The sequence below is a fragment of the Oryzias latipes genome, chromosome 3 (genome assembly GCF_002234675.1).
Source record: "Oryzias latipes chromosome 3, ASM223467v1".
NCBI classification, from domain to species: domain Eukaryota; kingdom Metazoa; phylum Chordata; class Actinopteri; order Beloniformes; family Adrianichthyidae; genus Oryzias; species Oryzias latipes.
The window spans coordinates 22367062-22392814 of NC_019861.2; the positions used below are offsets into that span (position 1 = coordinate 22367062).

Sequence of the window (25753 nt, forward strand, 5' to 3'; positions counted from 1 at the left end):
AGGAGAAAACATCTGGGCTTTGCATTTGACAACAGCGATCTAAGTCCAAAAGCCTTACTTTTCATAGAAAGCAAAATGTCACTGAAATCTAAACGGTGTCATGACAACATTTCTATCACCTTTATTTAACCAGGACAAAACTCATTGAGATTAAAAATCTCTGTTGCAAGAGCGTCCTGGCCAAGAGGCAGCAGCATTTGAGCATTTGAGCTAAACCCACAACCTTCTGTATGAAAAATGCACAATAACAGGGAATTCTCTTACAAGTTTGGGATCACTTAACACAATTGATGCCGTGTAGAATCAGAATGGACTGGAAGTGCTAAAGCTGGAATGTAAAAACTGAAATCTGAGTTCAGAAAAAAAAGCTGGAATATCTCTTAGTGCCTTGCAGTACATTTACAAGTTAATAAAAGACAAAAAAAGTTACACCACTGATAAAAGACTGCTTGCAACATCACAACACAGTAATATAAGCATTCATGGATATCACACTTGCCTCCTGTTCTTAGGCCCCATGAGTCAAAGAGACTGACCTCTTGGTTGAATGTCTATTTAAAATATTTGTTTTTAAAAACAATTTTAACAAACATACGGTAGCCGGGCTGACCAGCAATGATGTAAAGTCCCATTTCAATCATCTTTTGATATCTTCTAAAATCATTTCCAGTCATCTTTTAATCGTGATTTTATTATTTTTAGCCAAAATCAAAAACACTGTGTTTTTTTAGGACAATGTTGTGGGCAGAACTGTTGGTGCACAGTAAGCTCACACCCATTTCCAATCATCCCTTTGCTTACAATCTCTTGCTAGCTTACAGCTCTTTACACCCCCAAACCAACATTAGCGGAGCAACAAAAATGGTGAGCATGATTGGAGCCAGATGTCAGCTCGGACATACTGTACATGGGTCTAGTCATCTACAAATGGATGCAGAGCAGGGAGATGATAGCCTGCTGATTGTAGTTTCTACATCCCAAAGACAAGCTTTTCAAACTGCATGTTTTTCGTCTGCCCCTGATTCTCACCAATAAAAAAAAAAGAAATACTCAAAAACCCAGTTTTAACATGTTCAAAACACCAATTTTCACTGGGGCTAAATCTAGTGGTAACACTTTTAATATTGTTTTCCCATGTTTTCACTTTTAAAAATGACCATACCACCCTTTATCCAAACAGACAAATATATGCATGTGTATGTTTGTATATATATAATTAAAAAAAAAGTTTTATGTTTTTTCTGTTTTTTAACAACAAAATGCAAAGTAGGGTTTGACATGTGGACAACTCTATAAGAAATAGTAAATGCTTGCTTCTGCTTGTGCTGTATGTTCTTGTATGAGCTCCACTGGGCTGTTAAAAACTTCCCTTGACAGCGGCTTAACGAAATCACCGTCTTGTGGCTTCTGCATCTGTGTCAACGTTGAGCCAACAAAAAACACCAATCACTAAACAGTTCTGTACCAAGATTCAGTTTACCATTGTTTGAATACCTATAAAGCATTTCATTAAAGCTTGGGAACAGCTAAAGGGGATGCATTAAAATATTTTTTTTCTAACCTGTAAAGTCTTGCATTTTAATTTATGCAAGACGAAAAATAAAAATGTGAACACAAATAACACTGACAAAAAAAACAAAAAAAAACAAAAACTAGGCAAAACTTTGGACAAGCTGAAACATCTAAAAAGAAAGCAGAAGATAAGTAAAAACTGTTTTGCTGTTTTTGCACTGGACCAAATGCACCCACTCCTCAATGTTGAGAATGACAGCAGATGAGAGATCTCATACTGTTTCCAAAGCTGTATGTAATGACACAATACACTGAAGTGAGATTGGCCGTGTCAACACAAAAGAAAGCAACATCTGTCCTCAATCATGCAGACAACAGGTGCATATATTTGTGTGTGTGTGTAATATTTAGTGTATGCAGTATAATGCATATAAAATTTCACACACAAACCATCTGCAGCAGCCCAAAACTGCACTCTGTTGCTACGAACACAGCCCATCTCTTTCCTTCTTCATTGCACCCTCTATTCATCTTGGCAGGATCTCCCCCTGCCGGCAGGTGCACGCTCCGGTGGCAGCCAAAGTGCCAACTTGCCCTCCATATGCCCGCCTCCGCAGTGCCAGCTTACTGTTGCTGCTCCTCAGCAGGATTCAGCTGGCCGGATCCTCCCCAAATCTGTTCTCTCTCCCTCACATCCACTCCTCGTACTTCTACTCCCTCTCCTTCTCTCTCAAAAGCATGCACACTCACACCTCTAACCCAATCATGTGTGCCAGTTTTCCTTTTTCACAAACAGGTGAAGCCCTTTTGGCAGTCTGCCCACATTCCCTTGTTTTACCCTTTGGTGTGCATAATTCTCACCTGCATTTGCCCCTTTTTTTACACGTTGTGCTGGTTTTCTGCAACTCTCATTTACTCTTCTCCACACTCCTCTTTTCTCAGACCTTCTTTGACAAGATGTTGAGAGACTGGAGCAGGCTAACCTAGAGCAAGGCGCCAGGCCACATCAATCACCTCTGGAGTGGGGGGTGACTGGATGTCAGATCAATGCATCAGCTTTCAGCTGGTTTTGTGCTTGGGTTTTTAGGGAAACCCCTTCCTGAACAAACAGCTTGAGGTATGTTGAATGTCTACCCGGCTACAGTAGTGTGTGAGATGGGGAAAGAAGGTTTACTTTCCAGTTCAAACTGTAACCTCAGCTGAACTTTCAGGATTTTTTTTTCCAATTCATTCAGTTTGCTCAAAAGAGGAAAAAAACTACAAGCATACCCTGAGGCTCCAATCAAACAAAGATGAAAAACAGGACTGTTAGGGCTGGATGTGGGATGATAAAATAAGTTCTTTCCATCCATCTTTTTATTGATAGTTAAAAATGGCAAATTGCATTTTTAGAGCACAAATGCCTTCTTCAAAGACTAACATATTGTGAGGAATGTACGTTTTACTTTCACTGCTGTGCTATTTGTTTGCAGCTGTTGAAAGGCTCAAGATGAAGCAGCAATCCTGTGCTCTCTAGTCACTACTCCTGGTTCTGAGGAAGCCATCTGACTGTTATCAACCATCAAGAGTGAGAAAGAGGAATAGCGACCTTGCCTGGAGTCAACTCCTTCATCTGTCTTCTATAACTCATTTCCAATTCCTGCGTGCGGAAAACAATACAAACCAGAACAAGCATGGAACTCAAACCCAAGTGAATCAAGTGGAAGAGATAGCTTATTCATTCATTACACCACTGACTGTGCCAAATTGCACCTCCTGCTAACACAATGAGGTCATCGGCTGTCCGTTCTCAACCCTTCAAACGCTCACATGGTGACACAGGCATGTGCAACCTCATCCATAAACACTGGAGCCTCCTTCTTGCCTCCCCCTCTGGCTTCAGAGGACTGACTGAGTGAGATGAGAGGAATTGTTGACACCCCAAATGGATGATTATCATACAAAACCAGAACAAAAAAGCTGCACATAAACAGAAGGCGGGTAACATATAATCATCTAAAAGGCAGGCTGCACACACTGCCAATAAATACATAAGCTGGTGAAAGTCTATAAAAGTGTAAAAAGGAACATGGATGAGACCAGGTGACTTTAAAAAAAGCAGTGTCTTCTTAAATTATTTGCTTTTTTAAAATTTAATTTCTTGTTTTTTATTTTTGACATCCCTATGTCTAATATTGGCTTAGACTTACCAACCACACCAAAAACACATCACTAACAAATCTGCTTATTTTCTGAAAACCTTCAGCATCAAAGAAACCTGTTTTCCATTAAAGTCTGGAAGTTGCAATTGTCTGTTTTTAGGACAATCTTAGATAGACCCAGAAGCTAGTGAAGATTAGCTCTTTATTTCAATTCTAATCTTATTTATTCATCTAGTGTGCTTTTGTCACCTCTGACCATGAAGAGCAGTTAAAAATTGACTATTTGCTCTAATGTATTTGCATTTTTAATGTATTTGTCCATTCAAGACACAGTGACTGTTTTTTAAAACAGGTGTGGTGAAACAACTTCTAAGCCTGGGGCCTGTTTCAGAAAGGAGGTTCAACCAACTCTGAGGTTAAACTTGAACTCTGAGTTGGTCAATCGAGAGATTAACTACTCTGAGTTTTCTGTTTCAGAGAAGATGATCGGAGTTAGGTCAATCAACTCTGAGTGGACTGATTCGGAGGTAAGTGTGCGCACCGCAACTATAAGAAGCCATTATCAATGGAGCGCAGATATTACGAGTCACCATGGCAACTGTGAAAAAAAAAGAGGTCTGCGTATTTTTCGCCAGATGAACTTGACGTGCTGCTGCAGAGTTACAGTGAATATGAGCACATATTCCGGAAGACAAGCAACACCGCTGCATCTGCAAAACAGAGACAGTTAGCGTTCAAGTTTGCATTTAAATAATTGTTATAAAATATTGGCTGTTATAACTTTTTAAATAGCGTAAGGTGTGAAATAAAAAAATGGCGATATTTAGGTGTACTTTTGAAGTGTTATTCCTGGTGTAATTGCATGAAATGCTGCATAGTGTACAGAACCAATCTGGGGAAAAATGCATTTAACGTCGGTAATGTTTAGAGGACTTCTTTGTTAACCTTCCCTTTTGCAAACCTTGGTCAGTTTAATATTAATACATGCAATTGTGTTTTTAAAAGTGAGCTTATGTCTACCCTTGTATTGATCAAGTGGTATAAGTTTATATGGGATTAAGAAAGTAAGCAGTACTAGCAAATTGTGTTTCCTAAAAGTAATTGTTACATTAATCTAATTCAATGTCCCTGATTTCATTTTGATGTAGATGCAATCCTGCAGGAATTAAAAGAACATGGCAGCAGCTAAAAATGAAGTATAAAAACATAATTCAATCAGGTCAAATTTGAGCATGTCATGGATGTAGGCTTTGTTGACAATATTTGACATATGAAACATCTACATAGCAATACATATCTAATGTTGTTTTCATTGTATATATGTAATTGACTGCAACGAAAAACGGTAACGCTCAAACAAAAACGTATGGAGAAATGACAAAAAATCGAGTCTAGGTCTCAAAATCCTCGCACGAGGTAAATGTAATTCTCTACGAATTAATGCAGCCTCCTCGTCTATTGGGTCCTCCAAAAAAGGACAAGCCATTCTTGTCACTTAGACCGTCTCTGTGTGACGGAAATTTGGGCAATGAAGGTAAAAGCGAAAAATACCGCTTCGTCTTTAAAAAGGGGAGGGGACCGGCAGAAACCTTGAGTTTAGAGAATAAAACCTGCTCCCGACCAGGTTAGGTTCACAGCGTAAGTAACCATGGACACTGACTCCGAGTATAAGTTACCTCTCTTTCAGAAACGGGTTTGACTTACTCTGCTTTCTCTGGTTTAACAAACCTCCCATTCTGAAACGTAAACCCAGGGTTTCCCTGATTTCAGGGTTAACGCACTCAGAGTTTACACTTAACCTCCTTTCTGAAACAGGCCCCTGGTCTGGACATGAACAAAATAAGCCTGCTGCCCTGCAGAACAGGGTCATTTACCAATATTTTCAGCTATTCTAATCTCAGTTTACATGTAGAACACCGCAACCAACAAACATTCGTGTAAGGGAGACAATCTACTGTGTCAGGTTCCTAATATTAAGTAAATATTTCTGTCTGGTCCAGAATTATGAAAAAAAATAAATGACATTTTTGAGTTGGGCAACATAAAGAGATTGTTATTTCACAAAGATATGTATGATAATTTTGCCAAAAAAAAGGTTTTTATTTCAATATTACACTTATATCTTTTGTGTCAAATACCTGCAATATGTGTATGCACCAAATAGGCTGAGTTATAGAGTTTCAACCCTTAAAGCAAGTTAATATAACAGTAATTTATCTGTATTTTATATGTTTTTGCTAAGTTTTTCTCTACCTTTCGAAGTAATCTAAAACGTAAAACAAACTATTCCAACTATTATCATGAATTTAAAATAAATTTAATTTTAATGTAAATTATGGGCAAAATTATTTGGACAAAGAAAGCTTTAAACTCATGCTGTCAGAAAATATGCTTTGAAAAATTACCCTTTCTGCCTAACAGAGATGTATGTGCAGCATGTACCGTACAGTCATTCTATAGAAAAATCCATATCCTTGACGGTTATCTCATTGATTATGTGAAATGAATAAATAAACAAATAAATGCATGTGTGTGGGACTATGGCCCCAGCCAGTCTGGAGCGGTGGTCTGGTCCGGAGGTTTGAAGCCCATTGAACACAACTCTAATCTGCAGGAGTCAGAGCTTTGTGTAGCTTGTTGTTATAGTGCTGCGTCAATGTTCCCACAGAGACCCTGTTCAAGGACTCGCATCAGTGCTGCAGACAAAAATCAATAAAACGCTCCCACCTTTAAAAAAACAAAAACAATTTATGTCTCTTCATAGCTGTATTTCCCCATATTCATTAGGTTTTGTTTCAAAAATGTATTTAAAAACTAAGTTTATTACTCTTTTTTACTAATTATTTGCTTCACAAAATCACACCAAATCAATCCCACAAGCAGCAAAACCTCCATGTTTTCCCCCTGTTCATTCTCAGGTCAGTGTTGTGCTGCTGGCGGTCAAAAGATGCTTAGAAACCAGTTGAAGCTGATGCTTTCTGATGTTGATCTGCAGCACATCTCTGAGCATTTAAATACACATCTGGCATCTATGTGTGAGGGCTTTTGTGTGCATGAGCACAAACATGACACCATCAGATGTACAGAGGGTTTAATTAGAATTCTCTTTAGTATAATTTAATTAGAAGAAACAAAGGAACATGAAGACGATTAGAGCTTAGCTGTCTCTGGTGCTGAATTGATACTTCAGGATAGAGGTGACAACATGCGCACAAGCATAATATGCACACACAAAAAGCTGGGACATGTGGGTTCACGTACTCTTTGCTCCTCTTCTTCACACGGGGGGTCATAAAGCCTCAAAAAGACTCCAAATCGAAAAGCAAAAGTGAGTTTTCCCCACTGCAGCGCAATGTTTGATGAGAATTGCAAATATGATACACAAGAGCTGCCAAATAATGCCCCAGTATATAGACAACCTGTAAAGAAAATATTTACCAGTCCACTCTAGCATTTTTATGTGTGTGCTGCCCGGAGCCGCAGAGGAGCAGAGCAAACAATTCAATATACAAAGCAATGGAGTGGACAAACTGCTCTGCCTTGGGGTTAAGCTGACAAGACAAGATTACAGACATAAAACATCTTGTTTTTTGTTGTTGTTTTTATATGAGGCTAATCAGCTTGTGCTCAGGCGAAAGTATTTAATGCCACAGAACATCCAGCCATTCCTATCCCAGTATTTAAATATTTTCTAGCTTTTGCAACAAAACTGGCTTCATTCCACAATAAGATAAAATAAAAATGATTTTGGAATACTGACTACTATTTCACACAATTTTATTCATAATTCACATATGCCGCCTGTGCATGGTTGTAACTGTCTTTTCTGTGGGAAAAACGTATTTAATTACATCAAGTTTTCCTAAGGAAAGGGATCTGGTTGCTCCTATTTTTTGAACATGGTTTTCCATAGAAGCTAATCCCATCATCGCAAATACTCTCATGTCAGACGATGGGTAAAGCTTTTACATAAGACGAGAGACTGTGGGACACATAGATTACCTCTATTTTGTAGCAGTTTTGAATTATGGTTATGTGAAACCCTGTGCCAAGTTGTTTATGTTTTGCATTAGGTTCTAAATATTAATGTGTGTTTTTGGACCTGCACAGACGCAGGAAGTGATTTACAATGCAGAGGCCACAGGTGTGGAGGGTCAAAACTTAACAGACCAGCAGTTTATAGGAGGCAAGCAGGGCAGCTGTTGAGATGTGGCACCAGCGACCTTTACAGACACTATGGGGGCGGGGCTTCCAGTGGACTTGGGTGGAGCAGATGCCACACTGTGGCTGGGTCATAGCTTTTATAGCAAGGGCAGAGCAGGGAAGAATGAGTGGTGGAGAGAAAGGAAGAGAGAGCTGGTAGTCTATCATTGTGACTGCTTTACTGCTGCTACTGCCATCTAATGACAGAGCTGTCAGAGCATATGGAGCGGGAGGGATGGAGGGACGGCAGGACTATGAAGCAGAAGGGGGATAAAATAGATAAATGGATGCAATGATATAGTAAAGTGAGGGATAAAAGCATAGAGGGAAGAGGAAAAAGATGCAGAGAGATGGGTGACACATCGATGGACGCTGTACACAAAGCGTAAGATGCAAAAACATGATTTGAAAGAATTTAATTTGAGTAGATGTTAGTCAGGAGCAGAGAAGAGGAAGGATGTTGTAGTTAATTGGATATAATGATTTCACTGCTGCAGAGATAATCTTCTTACATAGTGTATATTCCTATTTTACATTTAACAGTGAGAGTCATGGAGCTGTTCTCCAAATACACATAAGATTTTTGTATTTACAACAAAATTGCCCGAACACACATTCCAGCTTTTCTCCCTCAAATGAGCACTTGATAATCATGAGCAATTAGTCCACACTCTGATCTGGGATTAACACTGGGGATGCCTTACACACATATTGATTAACCTGGTCTGAATTTGTCTGAGAGGGGAAAAGGGCGTTTTGTCCACCTTGTCAGTTTTTCCAGAGATTGATTTTTAAAGTGAACCAAGGAGACATGATGAGAAAACGCCAATGCATTCAACTAGATTTCCTAAAAATATAGTTATCGGTTTGATATTTATTTACATTTTTCATAAACAAGATGAATTGAAGAGGACAATACTTTTCTTTATTTACTCAACTGTAAATTTACTGTCATCATACCAAATAGGTAAATATCTCAGCTGTTTTATTTATTTTTTGCAACATTATCTTGTTGCAAACTTGGCAATTTTCTTCTCCAATATCGTTTCTCTTGTTCGCAAGATTTGTACAAGATTACGGAAACCTTTAAATGAAGTGAATGACAGAACAAATACACTATACTCATACAATTATCAATGTCAACAAGAGCAGCTTTGATGAAACAGCTGTACACTTTGTTGCAGTAGATCTTTATTCACCGTTTATTTGCGTGCTTGGTCTTAAATACTTTTAATTGGACCTGAGAAGTCATTCAAAAAGAGCATCACTTAAAATGTAGGAAATTAGACTGGTCAAGAATTTCAACAGTCAGAAATGGAAAAAGCCAGTAGCAGTAACATTGAACCTGCAAGGGCAAGCCACAAGCTCCCTTCTCATCCCCATTTGGATGCATCAGCTTGCAGACGAATAAAACCATGTATGTCTTTGTTTTCCTCGTCCAAGCTGGCACCTGGCTCAAAACTGTACAGCTGGAGATCTCCAATATTGCTCGCCATTTTTGCTGCAATACTTATGTTAGATTGGGGGTGTGAGGGGCTGTAAGCTACCATAAACAGATGGATGACGGGAAGGGGGGTATGGGTTCACTCCGCACCAACAGCCCTGTCCACAACTCAAAGGCGAATTTCTAAATTCCCACTGAACTATGTCCTAGAAAACAACACAGGTTATTGATTTTGCCACATAATCATAATTAAAAGACCACTGGGAACACTTCTAAAATAGATCAAAAGGTGATTGGAGTGGGACTTCAAGTAATATACCTAGTGAGCAAAGCTCCTAATATTTCAGCTACATCTAGAAAACAAATAAAAATTATCTTAGCTTTGTTAAAATAAAGAAGGAATGTAAGCTATAAATGAAAAAAAAGAGAAGTCAAAGGTGAGAAGGAGGCGTACTGAGAGAGTGACCCTGACCCATCGTCCATTTTGATGTGCTTGCTCCCTGCTCTGCTTACCTCAGCTGAGATGTAAATGCAACCTAAGTTCAAGTGCTTCTGCTCTCCACCTTCATCTTCACACCAAATGCTGTTATTCTCTGCTAATGCAGGTCTTTCTCCACTTTGTCTGCTTTCCTTCTCATCAAAACTACCCCCAACCCATTCTTCTTTATTTAACCCAACCTTTTTTTTGTTGTCAAATAATCATGGAGAACTAGCATGTGTCTGACATGGTCGTCAAGGCAACGGTGGTTAAGATGGGAAGGCAGGCGGGGCTCATTCAGTGACTGAATGAAAGAAGGGGGAAGAGAAGAAGCAACCCACAGTGCTGGGCACACACACACACACACACTCTGACCTTACTAGCTTTGGCCTCTGTCACAAAGAAACCCCTCTCTCTGTGTCTCTAATCTGTGTGGTTTCTCTGCTGCAGGCTAGGTGGGTGTCGGAGGTTTAAGGATCACAGGGAGCAGTCAGTAGAGCACACACACACACACATCCACACACTCAGAGAGTAACCAAGAGTGGGTCAGGGTGGAAAGGAAAAGGGAATAACGAGGATGAAGAAGGAGATGGGAGAAGTTCCAAGGCGACAAACTGGGAAGGAGAAGACCTTTTGTCTCAACCTACCTTCCAGCGTCTTCTCATCATTCCAGCTAATTCCTGTTGCTCTGTTTAATTTAGGCATGCCATACCTTGAGTCTCAAGAGCACACCGGTCAGAGGCTTTGACACATGTAGAAAATTGCTGCATTGAGTCCTTTGTGCCTCTCTGCAACCCCTGACACAAGCACCTCTGTGTGTCTCTTTCAGTCTTTATTTCTCACACAGCAGGCTCTCAACAGCCTTTACCAGCAAATATCCATTTCAAAATGCTCCCTATGAAAAACAGAGGTGGGCTAGCACGACACAGAGAGCATGCTGAGGAAAGACACAGGTGGAGAAAAAACGTGTTCAAAAAGCTGCAATTGCTTGAAACTTAGAAAAAACATTTAAGTGTCACTGATTTTCCACTTAAATCAGATACTAATGTGGTAAAACTCTTGATAATGTCTGCCACAAAACCAGTTGACTGTTTATGTAACTGAAAACAGAGGAGTCTTTTGGACCATCTAGTTAAAAAAAGGTATCTACAGGCAATGGCCATGACCTCATTAAGGACACAAAAACCCAAAAATAAAAAAGCCTGACAGCAATAAATATTCTTGAATACAGTAAATTAATATAAACATATAGAGCAAGAGTTGAGTTAAATGGAATTTGTAATGACTTTAGATTTTAAACTGTAAAATTTAAATCTGCATTAATTTTTTTCCTCTTTTCTGTCATATCGATAGTCCTCTCCACAACCTGCTGCAGGTCAGTCATAAAATGTACTGAAGCACCAACCAGCGGCAGCCACAGCACACGCTCTTCTTCAGATAAACAAATCACTCATGCAACAAACAAACATTTGCCACTTTCTTTCCTACAGATTGGGAGGTTGTGCTAAAACAGGACATCTCTAAGCATCCATCTAAACCTGATGACGTCTGTGGTGATAAGAGGGTGAAAGGTTAGAGAAGCAGAGGGAGAGTTGCTGTCACAAAGCGTTAGCAGCATTGATTATTAGGTTGTAACCTCAGGAACCATTAGAACAAAAAATTGTGTCTTCTTAAATGCAACTGAAAGCTTGTCTCAGTTGCTTATACATCTACCACCATACTTTTGCAAACTATAGTTCTTTAGGTATAAAAACACAGGCATGCACAATTTGACATCACATAAGCAGCATCTTACCTGGCAGGTAGTAAAGTGGTGCTTTTAGTCCAAACATTGTTACACTTTCAGTGTCATTAAACAGGAGCAACAGCAATCCTGGCTGACCTGGACAGAGGGGCCGTGCCCTCGCAACCGCCCAGAAACGCGAGTCTGTGTGGTGCCGCTCCTGGGATTCAGCCTGTCATTTCTGCTCTCTGGTCCTCGCTAACCAAGCATGAGGCTGGGGCCGCCCAGCCGGCCAAGACACACACATGCACACAAACCCTCAGACAGTTACACAGACATGCACAGACTGCGCAGTGCAAGGGTCAACCCCTGAGCACGCCCCCACTCTTGACCCCCTTGCTGTTGCCCCAGATCCCCTGGGCAAAAGGTCACACACTCACAGTCCGCTTCTAAGTGGCAGCAGTAGGCAAGCTTTCTGTAGGTTTTTCACACACGCACACACCCAGACAATCGGGACAGCCTGAGGAAGATGTAAAAGCAAGCAAGCCCGGTCCCAAGAAGAGGTAAAAGAAAGAAAGAGGGAGTAAAAACCCAGAGTGGGTAAATCCCGACGATGGACGAGAGCAGTGACTGATCCCTGGAACTGTCTTTTATCCCTCTGTCCAAGAAAGATGATCAGAGGAGAAGCGGCTCTGCTTCTTCTGCTACCTCTGCTGCTATCTCTCTTCCCCTCTTCCTCCTCTCTGATTTTCTCACCCTCCCATTTTTCTTCTCTCGCTTTCGTGGCCGAAACAGAGAGAAGGAGGTGGAGGAGAGGAGGAGAGAAAGAGGGCAGAATGAACTCCCCCCAGGCAACAACACGACCAGAGAGAAAAGGATGCATGGATGTGTGTGCGTGGTTGTCTGCACTTGTGCTGTGTGTGTATGATGGGGGTGGTGGAGCAAGAGAAGGGATAGAAAATGCAGGAGTGCAGATGATAAGGAAATACCAGACAGTGCTGATGCTTTCCTCAAGGAGCAGAGTGGCTGTAGTTCAATTTGGAGTCAGGGCGACAGCTGATTGCACAGCCCTGGTGACAGCGAGAGGCCAACGACTATCAAGGGAGCATCTGTTCACACTGTATCAGACAGTAGGAAGGCATCAACCAAAAGCTAGTGCAGTAGGTGCAGCAGGTCTTCAAGAGAAGCTCACAATAGAACAGCCGTGTATTTGGAGGAAGAAAATATAAAAAAAAACCCGCCTCCGTTCTCCACTTTGAAAATGAGAGTCCCCGTCTCTGTCTGTGTGCGTGTGGGTGCGTTTGTGTGTCCGTCTAGGAAAACTTGGCTTGTGCAGCCTAGTGCACAGACTGCTCACCATGCTGTGCCGACACCAGACTATTCCCACCACCACCACCAACCCTCTTCACTCCCCTTTCTCTCCTCGTGCGCACACACTTGAATAAACACGCAAGCATCCTGTGCTATGCCACCGCCTGCTCTGCACACAAACCTGACTGGGAGGGTGGCAGTTGGGGTGAGGAGTTAACTATCCGCTGGGAAGCCTCCACGGCAAATCACGGGAATAGCTGGAGTGGTATTCAAAAAAGAGACACAGGACAGGTAAGGTCTGGACAGTTATCCCTGTGGGGTCACTACCTCTCCAACCTATTCTATGAGGCTAAGTGGGGGAGCAAAACAGAATACTGACAAGAGTTTAGTGAGGAAGCGGAGGGGGGTTATGTTGAGGGGGTATTATGCCTTCACGAGTACTCGGAGAGCAGGTAATAAAACCCAAAACACGCTTTCACAATCACTACAAGCCAAGCGAGAGTGAGTGGGTGTACGGAAGGCATGCTCCCTGGCAAATGAAGCAAATAATCGCTAATAGGTTTTGATTAAAGGTGGAGACAGAATGAAAGAGACACAAAGTGGGGAGAGGAATGATCGAAATCGAGATATGGATGGAACAAGGAAGGAGTAGGGTTTCTGTAAGAACAAAGCCCCTTAAAATAAACGAGTAAATGTTTAATTGGGACGCTGTGCCAACAGTGTGTATATTTGCAAGAAACAGTTAAACATGTTCACGTTTGCCACAACACTGTTGCGTAGAGCTAAATGTGTGCAAACAGCCCACATTGCCATTGCTGCAAGGCATGCGCGTGCTTCCGGGCTGATTTGCACAGGTGTGTGCGTGAGGTGGGCGATGAAGTGTCTCGCACCTTGTGAGACAGGTTGGTGGGTGGCATGTCTCCCTGAGGCAACTACACTATAGAGTCTGATGACAGACAGACAACTTAAAATGCAACATTCAGGTTCTACACAGTGGACAAGCCAAAGGCAAAAAAACAAAAACAATAAATTTAGCCGTTCTCAACAAAATATAAGTCTTATACATGAAGTGTAAAAACCTTAAAAAAAAATCTGTCACATTTTTGTACATTCAAATGGTTCCTTTAAAATAGGATTAACTCCAAGTTTTATCAAAATTGCTCATCCCGTATTAAGATTATTTTGTGAAAGTGATCTTTAATGCTACGTTCACACTGGGCACTTTACGCAGGTTCAAGAATGCGCTAAACGTCCATTCTTCAACGTGCGTTTTTCAGCATATGGTGTTCACACTGGATGAGCAGGGAGGGGGGTCCTCTTTTTCTTTTGCTACTGTTTACTAGTGCATGTCCACCGAATACAGTTGGAAATTTCAAAGTTGTACAAATCTCGCTCCAGGTTTTTTCTTTTACAGCTCATTTATGAAAGTCCAGGAGTCATATAATTCAAGCTGGGTACAAAATTATTATGATTGCTTTTCAAACGGTTGGCACTTCCATGAATTAAAGGGGACACAATCCATTCCTCACTGCCAAATCCGAGTGCCTGATTGGTCAAAGTTTAACCTGGTTTAACTTTCAACGCGCGTTCAATGGCCACACGTTTGGTACGACAGTTGTTGAAACTCAGGAATGCAAAAATCTTAAATGTGAAAGTCCAAAACATGCATTTATGTGCATTTACATAGACTTTTCATTGGAAGTGAACACGCGTTGACAAGGGCGGCGTGAATGTATCTTGAGGATTCAGTTGCTGCCTATTTATCACAAACATTTACATTGTTTTTTCTTTTTTTTCAAATGAATGTAAATCAGAATATTAGATCGTTTTCTTCGAAGACCAAAAAGGGAATCTATAATCTCAAACTATTAGCTTACCAATGCTGTATAGGGAACAGGGAATGAAAAATATAACTTATTTACTTTTCTATTCAGATGCTCATTGAGGGATAAGAAATACTAGACAATAGCTGCTGCTCTCTAATATTTAACAAGAGGATCATTCTTTATGTGGATGAGTACACTGAGTTTAAGGAGAGCACATGCCTGTCCTTGGACAGAATTTTCAAAAGAAAAGAGGGCTCCTTAAGGTTCACAAAACATGTGAAACTGCAAGATGTGTGTTTAAAAAGTGAGAGGAAGAAGGGAAAATAGGAAGGAACAAAGGAGAGCGTTAAGAAGGATAAAGCAGGAAGTGGGGGACAATCCAATCAGCGGACAAAAAGACAAAGAGAGGACGAAAGAAAGACGGAATTCACACGTCTACACAGAACAGGCCAACTTCCTGTGAAGCCGCTATGCTCTTTACTTCTCTGTGTACATACCATTATTTTTATTAAAAAAAAGAAACAAGACAAGTAAAATAGATTAGCAGAAAGCAGGATGCATTCTTATTGAATTGGTGGGGTTTTCATTCACAGGTAAATAACTAATAAAGCTTTAACCATTCTTTGCAGACTGTTTAGCAACCCAATACAACCTCATAGTTGGTGCACTCTAGAATGTCACAAGAACTATGTTTCTGGGATATATGTTTTAATTGATAAAAGAAATATTTATGTTTTTTATGGCAAATTAACTAGAAAGAAAGTTAAATGACAGCAGCAGAGGCTTTGTGATATAATTTTTCAAAAAGAAAATAAATGTATTGTTTTCATCATGTGTCGAGAAAAGAAATTCCCATCACCCTTCATTCACCCGTACTTGCTGTAGCCTGCACCCACTCCACCATTACACACCCCCATTTAACCTGACCTCTCAATGGTGATTAGAGGCCTGTGAAGTGTGCGAGCATGTGTGCGGCTGAGTGTATCAGTCTTTGTGTGCAAGATGCTTCTCTCCGTATGCTAATCACAGCCTTGCACTGAGAATTAATTTGCAAATGTGTCATTACCCATCAGGCTCAGCAGCAATAACCCTGCAATTACACAACTCTCGCTTGGCCAGCTGAGCACCGTGCTTGCATGCCGGCAAATAGAGGGGCACAACCGCGCACACACATGCTGCTTCCCCAGGACAGAACAAAAAAATGATTCAAAATGAAACATGAAAAAGCAACATTCAGCCTAACTACTAAGAAGAAATACAAAACCTCATTGTATTCAAGTGATCGCATGTTTCCAGTTTAATCACAGATCTTCACCTTTGTGTCAACAGGGAAGCAGTCAAGGTCAGCCAAACACTTTCAATCACATCTCTTTCTGACCAATATTATTTGGGAGTGTGACTTTGTTGTGAATTGCAGTAGCATCACGCAGAGCCTTCAGATAGCAGATAAAGCAACTAAGTAATGTTCATGTGTGTGCAAGAGTTCAAGCACTCACCTAAGGTGCAGCCATGGTAAGATGTGAAGAGTGCAACAGCAAAGAGGGGATGGAAAGTTGACATGGAAAAAAAAGAGGTGGTTCGTTTTTTAAGTGATGACTAGAAAATTAAAATACATGTTTTTTTATGCATTTTTAAGAAATACAATTAACAGACTGATAACGCAAACCTTTAAATAAAGTAGTCCTGAAATTAACACTGTTGTCAGTACTCTCCTCCAGGATTATAAAATGATATTGAAATATTACTTACATCTAACGTCTGAGGTTCCATACTGTCGCCTTACTTCAGTTACTGAAATATTTCAGAAAGTACCTCTGTATTTCACAATAAATATAACATTACTGAAGGTATGTTTACTCAGTCAGTGGACACTAGATGCACACAGCTGGCCTTAGAAGTAAATTTAACCACAAAATAATCCTGATGTGTTTATAGCTTAACCACAAGTCTGTGTAGGACACAGGCACCAATCCTACAAGGGCATACACTTATCCAAAGCAGGCTACACATCTGTCACTAATACTTCACAACACTTCTCTGACACTGGTCCTGTCACGCAGCCCAGTCACACCTCTTGTGACAGCAAATACGTGTAAATGGACATGTGTAACGCAAATTCCTTACAAGCTCAACAGGCCTGACCTTGAACTTCAAATAGGTCAGTCTACAAACAGCTGGTCATTATCCGAAACACTTTTAACAGTGAAAAAAATGTAAAGAGAAAAGAGCAGACATTAATAAATGGAATGAGCTAAAAAAATAAACCTACAAGTGAGTGAATTTTGTCTTTTTTTTATGGACATGAGCAAACATTCCTTGGCAATAGGATAACTTTTAGTGACTGCTTTATTCCCCAGTAGGTATTGCTTTGCTCCCCTGGAGTTTCTTCCATTCCTTTTCAGGGTTAGGGTTAGCACGCTCATGTATTGATCAATGTGCCTGCTCATCTGTGGCTGAAAGGAGCTTCCATGTTGTGCAGAGGCAGGTGCTTGGGTGATGGTTTGTTGGGGCTGTACTCTTTTGGGCTAGCTTTTTGGGGCATACCCAAGACCCTTGGTTGTACTTCTTAGGTTTCACATCTTTCTGCAGTTCCAGTAGCTGGCTGACCTCTTTGCAAGCTACCGTGTTCTTTGTCTCCAGCCTCTTTTTTCCTCGTCTGATGGTTTTCCTACACCCAAAAATCTCAAACATTACTGCTGCTAATTGTAGTCGGCTATGGTGATTCCTGGTCCCCAAGTTGACTATGATATTCAATTTGAGGTCAGGTGCTCTTGTGTAAAGCTTACTTAGGCTTGCTGGTGGAGCTTGGTACCCAATCTTGAAGTTTGCAGAGAACAATTTCTCCCCTCTGACCTGTCATCCTGGCTCCCCCCTTGCCGTAGCATTTGGTCTATAGGTCTTCAATCCCTAGCTTTGATTACAGTTGCTTCTTGGCAGTTGTTTTGATGTCACCCTAGATGTTGTTCCCATATTTTTTTCAAAGTAAAATTGTAAAAGTTCTCTATTTTCATATCTTGGCCATGAATATCTTGTTCCAGAAGACCCTATCTCACTAACCTGACCTGGTTCCCCAACAGCTGGTTTAGACCTTGTTAACCAAATCAAATCAAATGTAGGCAATGTAGGTGTGATATACAGTATATATAATAAATATTGTTTGTGTATATAGTATATGCATGTTCCATATTCAGGTCATCATTTGCAGAAACTAGACAGCAAAGAAATGTTGTGGGAGAGAGCTGACCAGAACCTGTGTGTTGTCTTATCAAATCTCCTCCCATAACTCCTTCTGGCACACCTGCTTTCTAGGACAGACAACAAGGGCTCCTGTTCCCTGCTGAGGGAATGCATCTTGCTACTCATCTCAACTCTGATAAAGCTTTTTACTGTCAGCCACTCTCCCACTGTACCTGCATCCTCCAGTACTTTTGTCTCAACATCAAACACGTCTGATCTGCCACTTCTCAGCAAGTTCCGTTGTTATTAGACAGGAGGGCATAGAACCAGATACAAGGTAGGGAATCAGAGTGGAACGAAAGAGGGAATCTTCAAGAGCACAGCTCATTTGATTAACAAATAGGTGTGTACATGTGCCCTGTGTTTTTTTTCAGTCTTTTGTGTATGTGTGGAAGGGATCTAGGTGGTTGTGTGATCTCCCAGAAGCAGGTGCTAGGTATGCAAACTAAACCTAGGAAACCCAGGAAACAAATGCATGCTTTAGAGAAAGTTTCTGAAAAGAAGCTTAAAGGCACACGTTCACAACTACAGGCAAACATATATTTATGTGCATGTGCAATATACTTGATTTAATATTTAACTACATGCATTCACACAGGGTTCCATGCACACACACACACACACACCCTCAAACACACACACAGCTAAAAAGCTGTTGGCACTGTGTTTTTCGCCTGACTTGAGCTCTCCTGTGACATTTCCTCATTGGCTTGTTTGTCTCAATTATCCCTGTTTATTGGACAGAGATGGTTAACCCATTAACTTACAAACACGAAGGAGGGGGGCGTGAAAGAGAGAAAGCTAGGGAGCACTGGATTATAGTTCAACCTGCCTGAGGCGAGTTGTGAATCACGCAACTGTACAAGCCCACAAACGGGGATGTGGCGCCATGCCAAGCGAGCACAAAAACTGTAGGCAGCAAAAAGCAGCTAAAGGGGCAGCATCACCCCAGCACCTCAGGGGCCCAGATTGACCTTCACTACTCACCGCTTGTGTGGATTTAACACACTATCCTGCTATAGGCTTCGGATTTATGTGTGTGAGTGTGGTAAGCATTGGGCAAGTGCATCATTACATGAGCCAGCATATGAGCCGGTAGGGTTTGCATGTTGGAGAGCAGTGTGTGTGTGTGTGTGTGTATACAGAGGCTGTCTTGCCCTATGTCAGACCTCTGCTGTGCTTGGTAAGTGAGGCGTGCTAATACTGCGTGTGCTCAGGTTTCACGCATCAGCACACAGTCGAAGAGACTTACCCGAGGTCACAGACTGTCAAACTCTCCTCCCCTTCTCCCCTCTTTCCTCCTTTGACTCAATCCTTCCTTTTTTCCCACTAAATACTTTACCTTTAGCTGAGCTTTAGCAGCCCTTTTTGCCTGTCCCCTCCCCACTTCCCCATCACTCTCTTCCCTTCCCCTCTGCATCTTCTCCCTCCTCCTCCTCCTCCTCCCAAGAGAATTTCATCGTGCTCAGTCTTTTAGTATCTTTCATGTCTTTTACCTGTCAACAGAAGAGAGAATGTGCGAGCAGCTCCCTGACAAAGGAAAAACACCCTTCTGTCATCTCAGAAAAAGCTGCTGGGTGGGGGTGGGGGGTGGGCAGATCGACAGGAGGACAGGGGAAGCAGATAACACAGGAAGCAGAATAAAAAGGGAGTTGTTGAGCAAGGACGATAGAAAAGCGAGGCAAAGGGAGCGTGGTGCTTTTAATTTGTAGAAAATCAGTGACTTTCCTTTGAGAGGTGTCAAAAAGCCTTAAACGACCATGGTCCCTCCACTGGCCTTATGCAACAGGAGACAAGACACTTTCCATCAGGTATGAAGTATCAAACTCACTCTGACAAATACTCATACATAACCTCTTCAGCTTCACTATAATGCGAATGCCCGGCAGCTCAGTTCAGCTCTACCACACTCCACTTTAGTACCAGCAGCACACATTCACATGGGATTAAACTCTAAGCCGTACAATCCAATAGGCACCTCACTCAATCTGTAGCTGCCTCTCTATTCCATACCCAGTGTGTGCTTGTGTGTGAATCCTTTTTGCCCGTACTAATCTGCTGGCACAGTCCCCATCCTCAACGTTACCCTCGTCTTTGTATTATTCTGGGATTAGCTCCTGTGTTAGCCTACCCACAGTCCACTGCCTGAGCTGGAGAGAGGCAGCCATTTTAGAACAATGGCTATTGATGAGACACGAAGAGGCTCGATTGGATTAATCATTTCTCTCTTCTTCTTTATCTTCCTTCACCACTTTTTCAATTCTTCTCAGCTTCTCTCCACATTTTTTTGCATTGCTCTTCTCTTTATAGCTCAACAACACAGAGATTTCACAGTTTCTCCCTGGCATTGAGATGAGGCTGTTAACGCCCCCTTTGCTGGATAACGAGCACAAATAACAGGCTGCCAGTTTACGAGGGCACTCCAAGGTAAAAAGTAAACATCTAATTAAGAGCAGACTTAAATAGCTTCTAACTGCTTTTGTGTGGCAGCACATTTAGCAATACAGTATTTAACAGGTAGGCCCCTCATTGATCAGGCCAAAAACACAGCCTCTGACATTATCCAATTATAATTAGGAGAAAGAATATAGCTTAGGCAAAAGAAAACTGCTACAGTAACGAATTAGTTGTCATCTTTTGGGTAACGGATAACAAGGGTGGACAAAGTGGGTGTGACATAAAAGCAGAAGCACAGAGAGGGAGTCACAGGGGTGAATCTCAGCAGTTTTGGCTGGTGTTTAGCTGGGGCATTCTGCCCAGCAGTAGTCACTAGCCCGGGTGGCCTTTGGCCTACTGTCCCCACCAATCTTATTGAAGCTTCTGCAATGCCAGTGTGGACCCAAAGCAACCCTTGGGTCTGGTGCCAACACTCTCACACTCACACAGAAACATTGACACACCAGAAACCAAAATGGGGAAAGAACAGGACCCAACTCCGTTTTCAAACATGGATAACAACTGGATTAATGCTGTGTGATCCTCTGCCAAAGCAGAAGAATGCTGCTTTACAACACACCTTCATACGCATTTATGCAAACACGTGACACTAAAACAAAAGCACATAGTGGAGTTACCTGTGTTCATAATGGTGTTTTTGATTATTTTAACATGTCTTGTGACATTTTTCTGATGATCGGGGGCATATCTAAAGATAATTTAAGTTTACGCCTCAATGATCCCGCCCCGCCCAGAACTCAGAGGCAAATTTCTGATGAACTCATGCAGCTCTGCAGGAATTGTTCTAGGAAACCAAACATTTATTACGGATTTTGACTAAAAACGGCATAATCATACTTAATTAAAAGACCAAAAGATGATAGGAGTGGGTCTTTACATTTTAGAATATAGGTGGTATATGTGTTAGCTCAAAGATATTTCAGTGGTACATGTCATCTCTTTGATTTTTATGTATAAAGAATGCACATTCAATTTAAAATGAGGACGAGTACAAGCAGCTCCAGCTGATTGAATGATAAAAAGAACAAGAGTCAGATTGAAAATGCAAAATTGTCTGAGACCCAAATTACTTAAAAGAACACAGCTGATGGTCTAAGGTTTAAATTTGTTCTCTGCTTTAGTTGATCAAATAGCTGTTGGCTTGCTGATCAAATACAATAAAAAAAGTCCTAATACTTTCATAAAATATTATATTTTATATTTCACCACTCATTTATTCTTAGTAACTCCTTTCTTTTTCTCTTTTTCACCACTGCTGATGGCCTTCTTCCAAAGTGAGTACTGAATATGTAAGGTCTAGGACTAACTGTATTTTCCAAATTTCCAGTTGTCAAAGATGTGGGTATTTAAGAGCCCATAAAAAAATAGAAGAGCATGAAACCTTTCAACCATTACAACAGCAAACTAGTTGCCAAGAAATACTTTTTCTTTACCCCAAAACATTTTTTCCAAGTGTACATATACACTTAAAGTGTGGATGCCATGCTTTGAACAACTTTGTCAAATAAAAAAGCCCTTTAAACGCTGATTCTATTGATACCAATAGTTCGCGTCGAAAAAAATCCGAAGCATATGAATAATAGACATCTTTCGAAGGAATCAGAGATTTGGATCTGCCGCTAGAGCGCAGGCTGGAAGTGAACCCGATATGACCTGTGACGTCATGAAAGGCGTTGATTTTCGCAGTTCCGCTTCGGACAGCATGTAAACAAAACCGGTAGTCTTCGTTTCTCTCGTGTTTAAATCTGTTAATCATCAACATGCCAAGTCGTTGTGTGGCAGCTGGATGTAGCAATACATCTACTGAAAGTGTATCTGTGTATAAAATTCCCAAACAAGAAACGCTGCTGAAAAGGGGAAAGTTCAAGAAGGTGGACGGCGAAGGATTTTTCCCTCCAGATCTGCAGGAGAGAAGTCTGCGTTTTCGAAGGGACAAAAACCGGGACACAAACGAAGAATTTTGAACGGAGAGTTGGGAGGAGGATCTTGGCTTCTGAGTCGAGGAAAGGCGGGTGAGCTGGAAGCGAGCGAGCCGTTTTCTGGGTCGGAGAGGACGGCGCTGGAGTCGGGAGCGGAGGCTGCTAAGCTAGTGTGCATCACGATGGATCACATTGAGGCGAAGTAGTCGTGTTTTCTGTTGTCCTTGGATCCAACTGGAGTATTTCAACGCACTCAATGTTTTGCAAGAGAAGCAACAGGCCTGCAACGTTTTTTTTCTTTTGCTTTTGAGGTGCCGGTACCGTGAGTAAACTGAACTGTGTGTGTGTGTGAGCGCGCGCGCGCACGAGAAAAGGTTTCAAACGGGTTCAAACGGGTAAAACTGTTAATGTTCCACAGTTGTTAATGGTATACAGTGACTTTGTTAACTAAAGAGTAGTACCATCTGGGAAACTTTTATTTTGTGACATTTATTTTGTAAATTGGGTTGAAAACCAGTGTTTACCTTTGTTTAGATTAGGCCAAAAGGGGACATTTTGAGTATATTTTAGGGTAAGTGGAGTAATTTAATTTTATACATTTTTTAGACTTACTGGAGTCTAGCCGAATCTTCATGCTGGCTATCGTCATGATCGGCATGATCACTAGACCTACTACTTTCTGCTATATCCTCCTCACTTTCGCAAAAGGGTTCGAATCGATACGGTTGCAAAAGTGACTCATCATCATGATAATCTCCGCAACTTTCCTCTTCATCTTTCTGTTCATCTGATGATAAATCGCTAATAGAGACGGTAGCATCACTCTGTGCTTCGCTATCGGTGCTAGCCATGTTGTCTGCCTTGTCTTCCTTTCGTTACGTCACAAACAGGGCGGCGCGAATTCGGCGGAATGCGTGAAGCCGGCGGCCGTCCTCGTTGTTTATATTGCGTTTTTCGCTATTTATTCTTTTTCGAAAAATATTAAAAACAATCGCAACATGAAATAGAAACTATTTACTATATTTTGGCTTATTAAAATAGGCCATGTCACCCACACTTTAAGTACAGTTTAAAAGATCTATGGAGCTCATTTATCCTTGAGAGTGTAAAGAAAAGAAAATTATTTTTGTGAAAGCTGATGAAAAGACGCAGGACAGAAAACGAAACAAGTCTTAGATCAGTAGACGGCTAAAACCAAACTCCAGCAGTACATGTTTTCATAGCAAAGTGTGAGAAACTACCTTGAACTGCAGGCCGACATTACTCAATGAACATGTTTTGCTAGTTGTACTGCTTGTTAAAGTGTCATGACCATTTAAGACTGAGGTCAAAGCAGTTCTCATTTAGTAAAAGATAGGAGGAGGGGGCGGGAGAGGATCAAGGGACACAGAGTATGGGGGGGCTTGGTCACCGTGGGAACAAACCCTAGGCAAAGTGCCCTTGCAAAAAAAAGGGGAGGAGGGCCGATTGTCAGCCTCTGTCAAGGTTCACAGTTCATAAGAAATTTCAGTTTCACTTGTTATGCAGCAGTTGTTTCATAAAAATACTAAAAATACTCTCTCTTCAGCACAGTAAATTCAGACGTTACATTTTTGTCGATTTATGTTCGCCATATGATATCCCTTTGTAATTTAGACTTTACTTTTTTTCTCATTTTTAATGAATCATTTCAAACCCAAACGTTTTTTTATGGTGTTCTGCAGAATCCCGATCACATTAAAGAAATGATCAAGATAGAGATGCCCTTATAAGAAAAAAATCTATCAATTGACAGTTACGGCAAAGACTGTAATGTCTTTGACTAAATTATTTACATTACATAAGGAGAAATGTTGATTTCTGACATTTTGACATTGAGATGAAAACAGCTTGTGTCGTTACTCTCCTGCAAAAGACGATAATCGAAGTATGTCAAATGTTTTTTTTGAAAAACAGATAAAATAAATGAAATTCGTTTTTTTTGCCGAACAAAATCATAGAAACATGTCTTGTCAGTATCACTTAATGTGCTAGCAAATTTCTGGGGGTGAAAAAGAAGTAATTTAAGTGCATTTATTGTCAATGAACAAAATATTATATTTAGAACTAAAAAAGGCTGAATGCATCCAATTAAAAATCTTGTTAAAAGACTTTGTGAGTTTGTTTAAATGAACCTTTAGTAGTGTAGGAAAGCTTTAGAGTTCATTTGCAACAATGTGCCAGGTGAATCCAACGTTTCTTCGTCTAGATCCCAGGCTTCAAGATGACTTACAATAGTGGATGGTGTGAAGAGGAGTACCACATGCTGCAAGAAAATCCATCCATCCATTCATCCAACATCTCACCTGAAATTAGGGCAAGCCAATTCCAGTTGCCTTTAGATAAAAGCGGGTTGGTTACACCTTCGGCAGGTTGACAAACTGTCACGGAGTGCTTTGAAAAATGTTTTGACTAAACTGTGACATGGATTTTTAACATGAAAAAACAAGCATGCAATGAATTAAGTTCAAATAAAAGAAGTAAATAAGTAAAAGGAAACATATTCAAACAGGGCATCCCATTAGCAGACTTTAAGAGATCTAACTGGGATCTGTAGTTTACTTTTTCATATTAAATGCCCAGTATGAATCTATAGTTGCCTTTTTGTGATAAACAGAGCATAGAATATATATGTATGCTTGTGTATGTGTATAGGATCGATAACTTTTAACCTTTCAGTTCACCAACCACCCAGATCTCTCAAAAAGGCAAGCAAGCACCTTCAGTTGGGCTTGTGCGATAGGATTTACAACGCTTTTTAAACGATCTTAACCTCTATTAGGCCTGCAGGATGGTCTTTGTGCCTGTTGGTGTGTGTCTACTAAGTTGTTTGACTCCCTAAAGAAGAGCAGATTCTGGTGGGCTATAAGTAAGTGCTTCAAAACTTCGATTTTCACCATTTGCCATGATGTCACTAAATTTATTGCCGGCTCTTTGTTGAAAGCGTATCCACCATAAATCTTAGCACACACACACAAAAACCAAGAGACACACACGTTGCTGTCTGTTAGTGTCAGACATGATGAGGAGCAGAGCTAAGAGGGAGTGTGATGAAGGAGAAACAAACAGAGCGTGGAGACGGGTGACGGATAGCTCCACTTATTCAACGAGCCAGTCTGAGATGAACTCAGGTAATATGTCCCCTGGTCTCAGCCTCCATTTTTCTGTCTGTTCTGCTGCGACAGATAACTAACACTGTGGCACCTTGATGTGCAGATAGTACCTCTGCAGACCAGGAGCACGGAGATGATCACTGGGCTGAGAGGCTGAATGTGGTACACCAGCATTGGAAGTGATGTGAGTCCTGGGCTAACATCACTACTGGAGACTCCCCCTTGTGTGAGGAATGGAGATAATAGAGGAGGGTCCTCTCAAAGTCAAGCAGCGAGAGGCGGCAGGGTGGCTGGAGGTAACCAGAAGGGAGAGTAATTGCCTCACTACACTCAAGGTGCTTGAAATGATCTGTGACCTGTTCCAAGTGTGT

General features: G+C 41.1%; 1 protein-coding gene and 1 long non-coding RNA gene across 5 annotated transcripts in view; one reads left to right on the plus strand and one right to left on the minus strand.

The window, feature by feature from the left end:
• The window catches only part of gse1 (Gse1 coiled-coil protein), a 167920-nt gene that overhangs the window by 49571 nt on the left and 92596 nt on the right, over positions 1-25753 (minus strand). Inside the window, exon 1 of one of the 3 annotated variants that reach the window (XM_011491857.3) lies at positions 11574-12199. The exons of the other annotated variants lie outside the window; for them this stretch is intronic. Coding sequence (XP_011490159.1) covers positions 11574-11610 — 37 coding nt within the window. The 5' untranslated portion in view covers positions 11611-12199. Of the gene's footprint in view, positions 1-11573; positions 12200-25753 lie in introns of those variants that run through there. 3 annotated transcript variants of the gene reach the window in all.
• Positions 12810-25753, plus strand: part of LOC110017710 — a 33947-nt gene continuing 21003 nt past the window's right edge. For both annotated transcript variants that reach the window (XR_002293206.2, XR_002872969.1), the window contains exon 1: positions 12810-13103. This is a non-coding gene — a long non-coding RNA (uncharacterized LOC110017710). The remainder of the gene's footprint in view (positions 13104-25753) is intronic.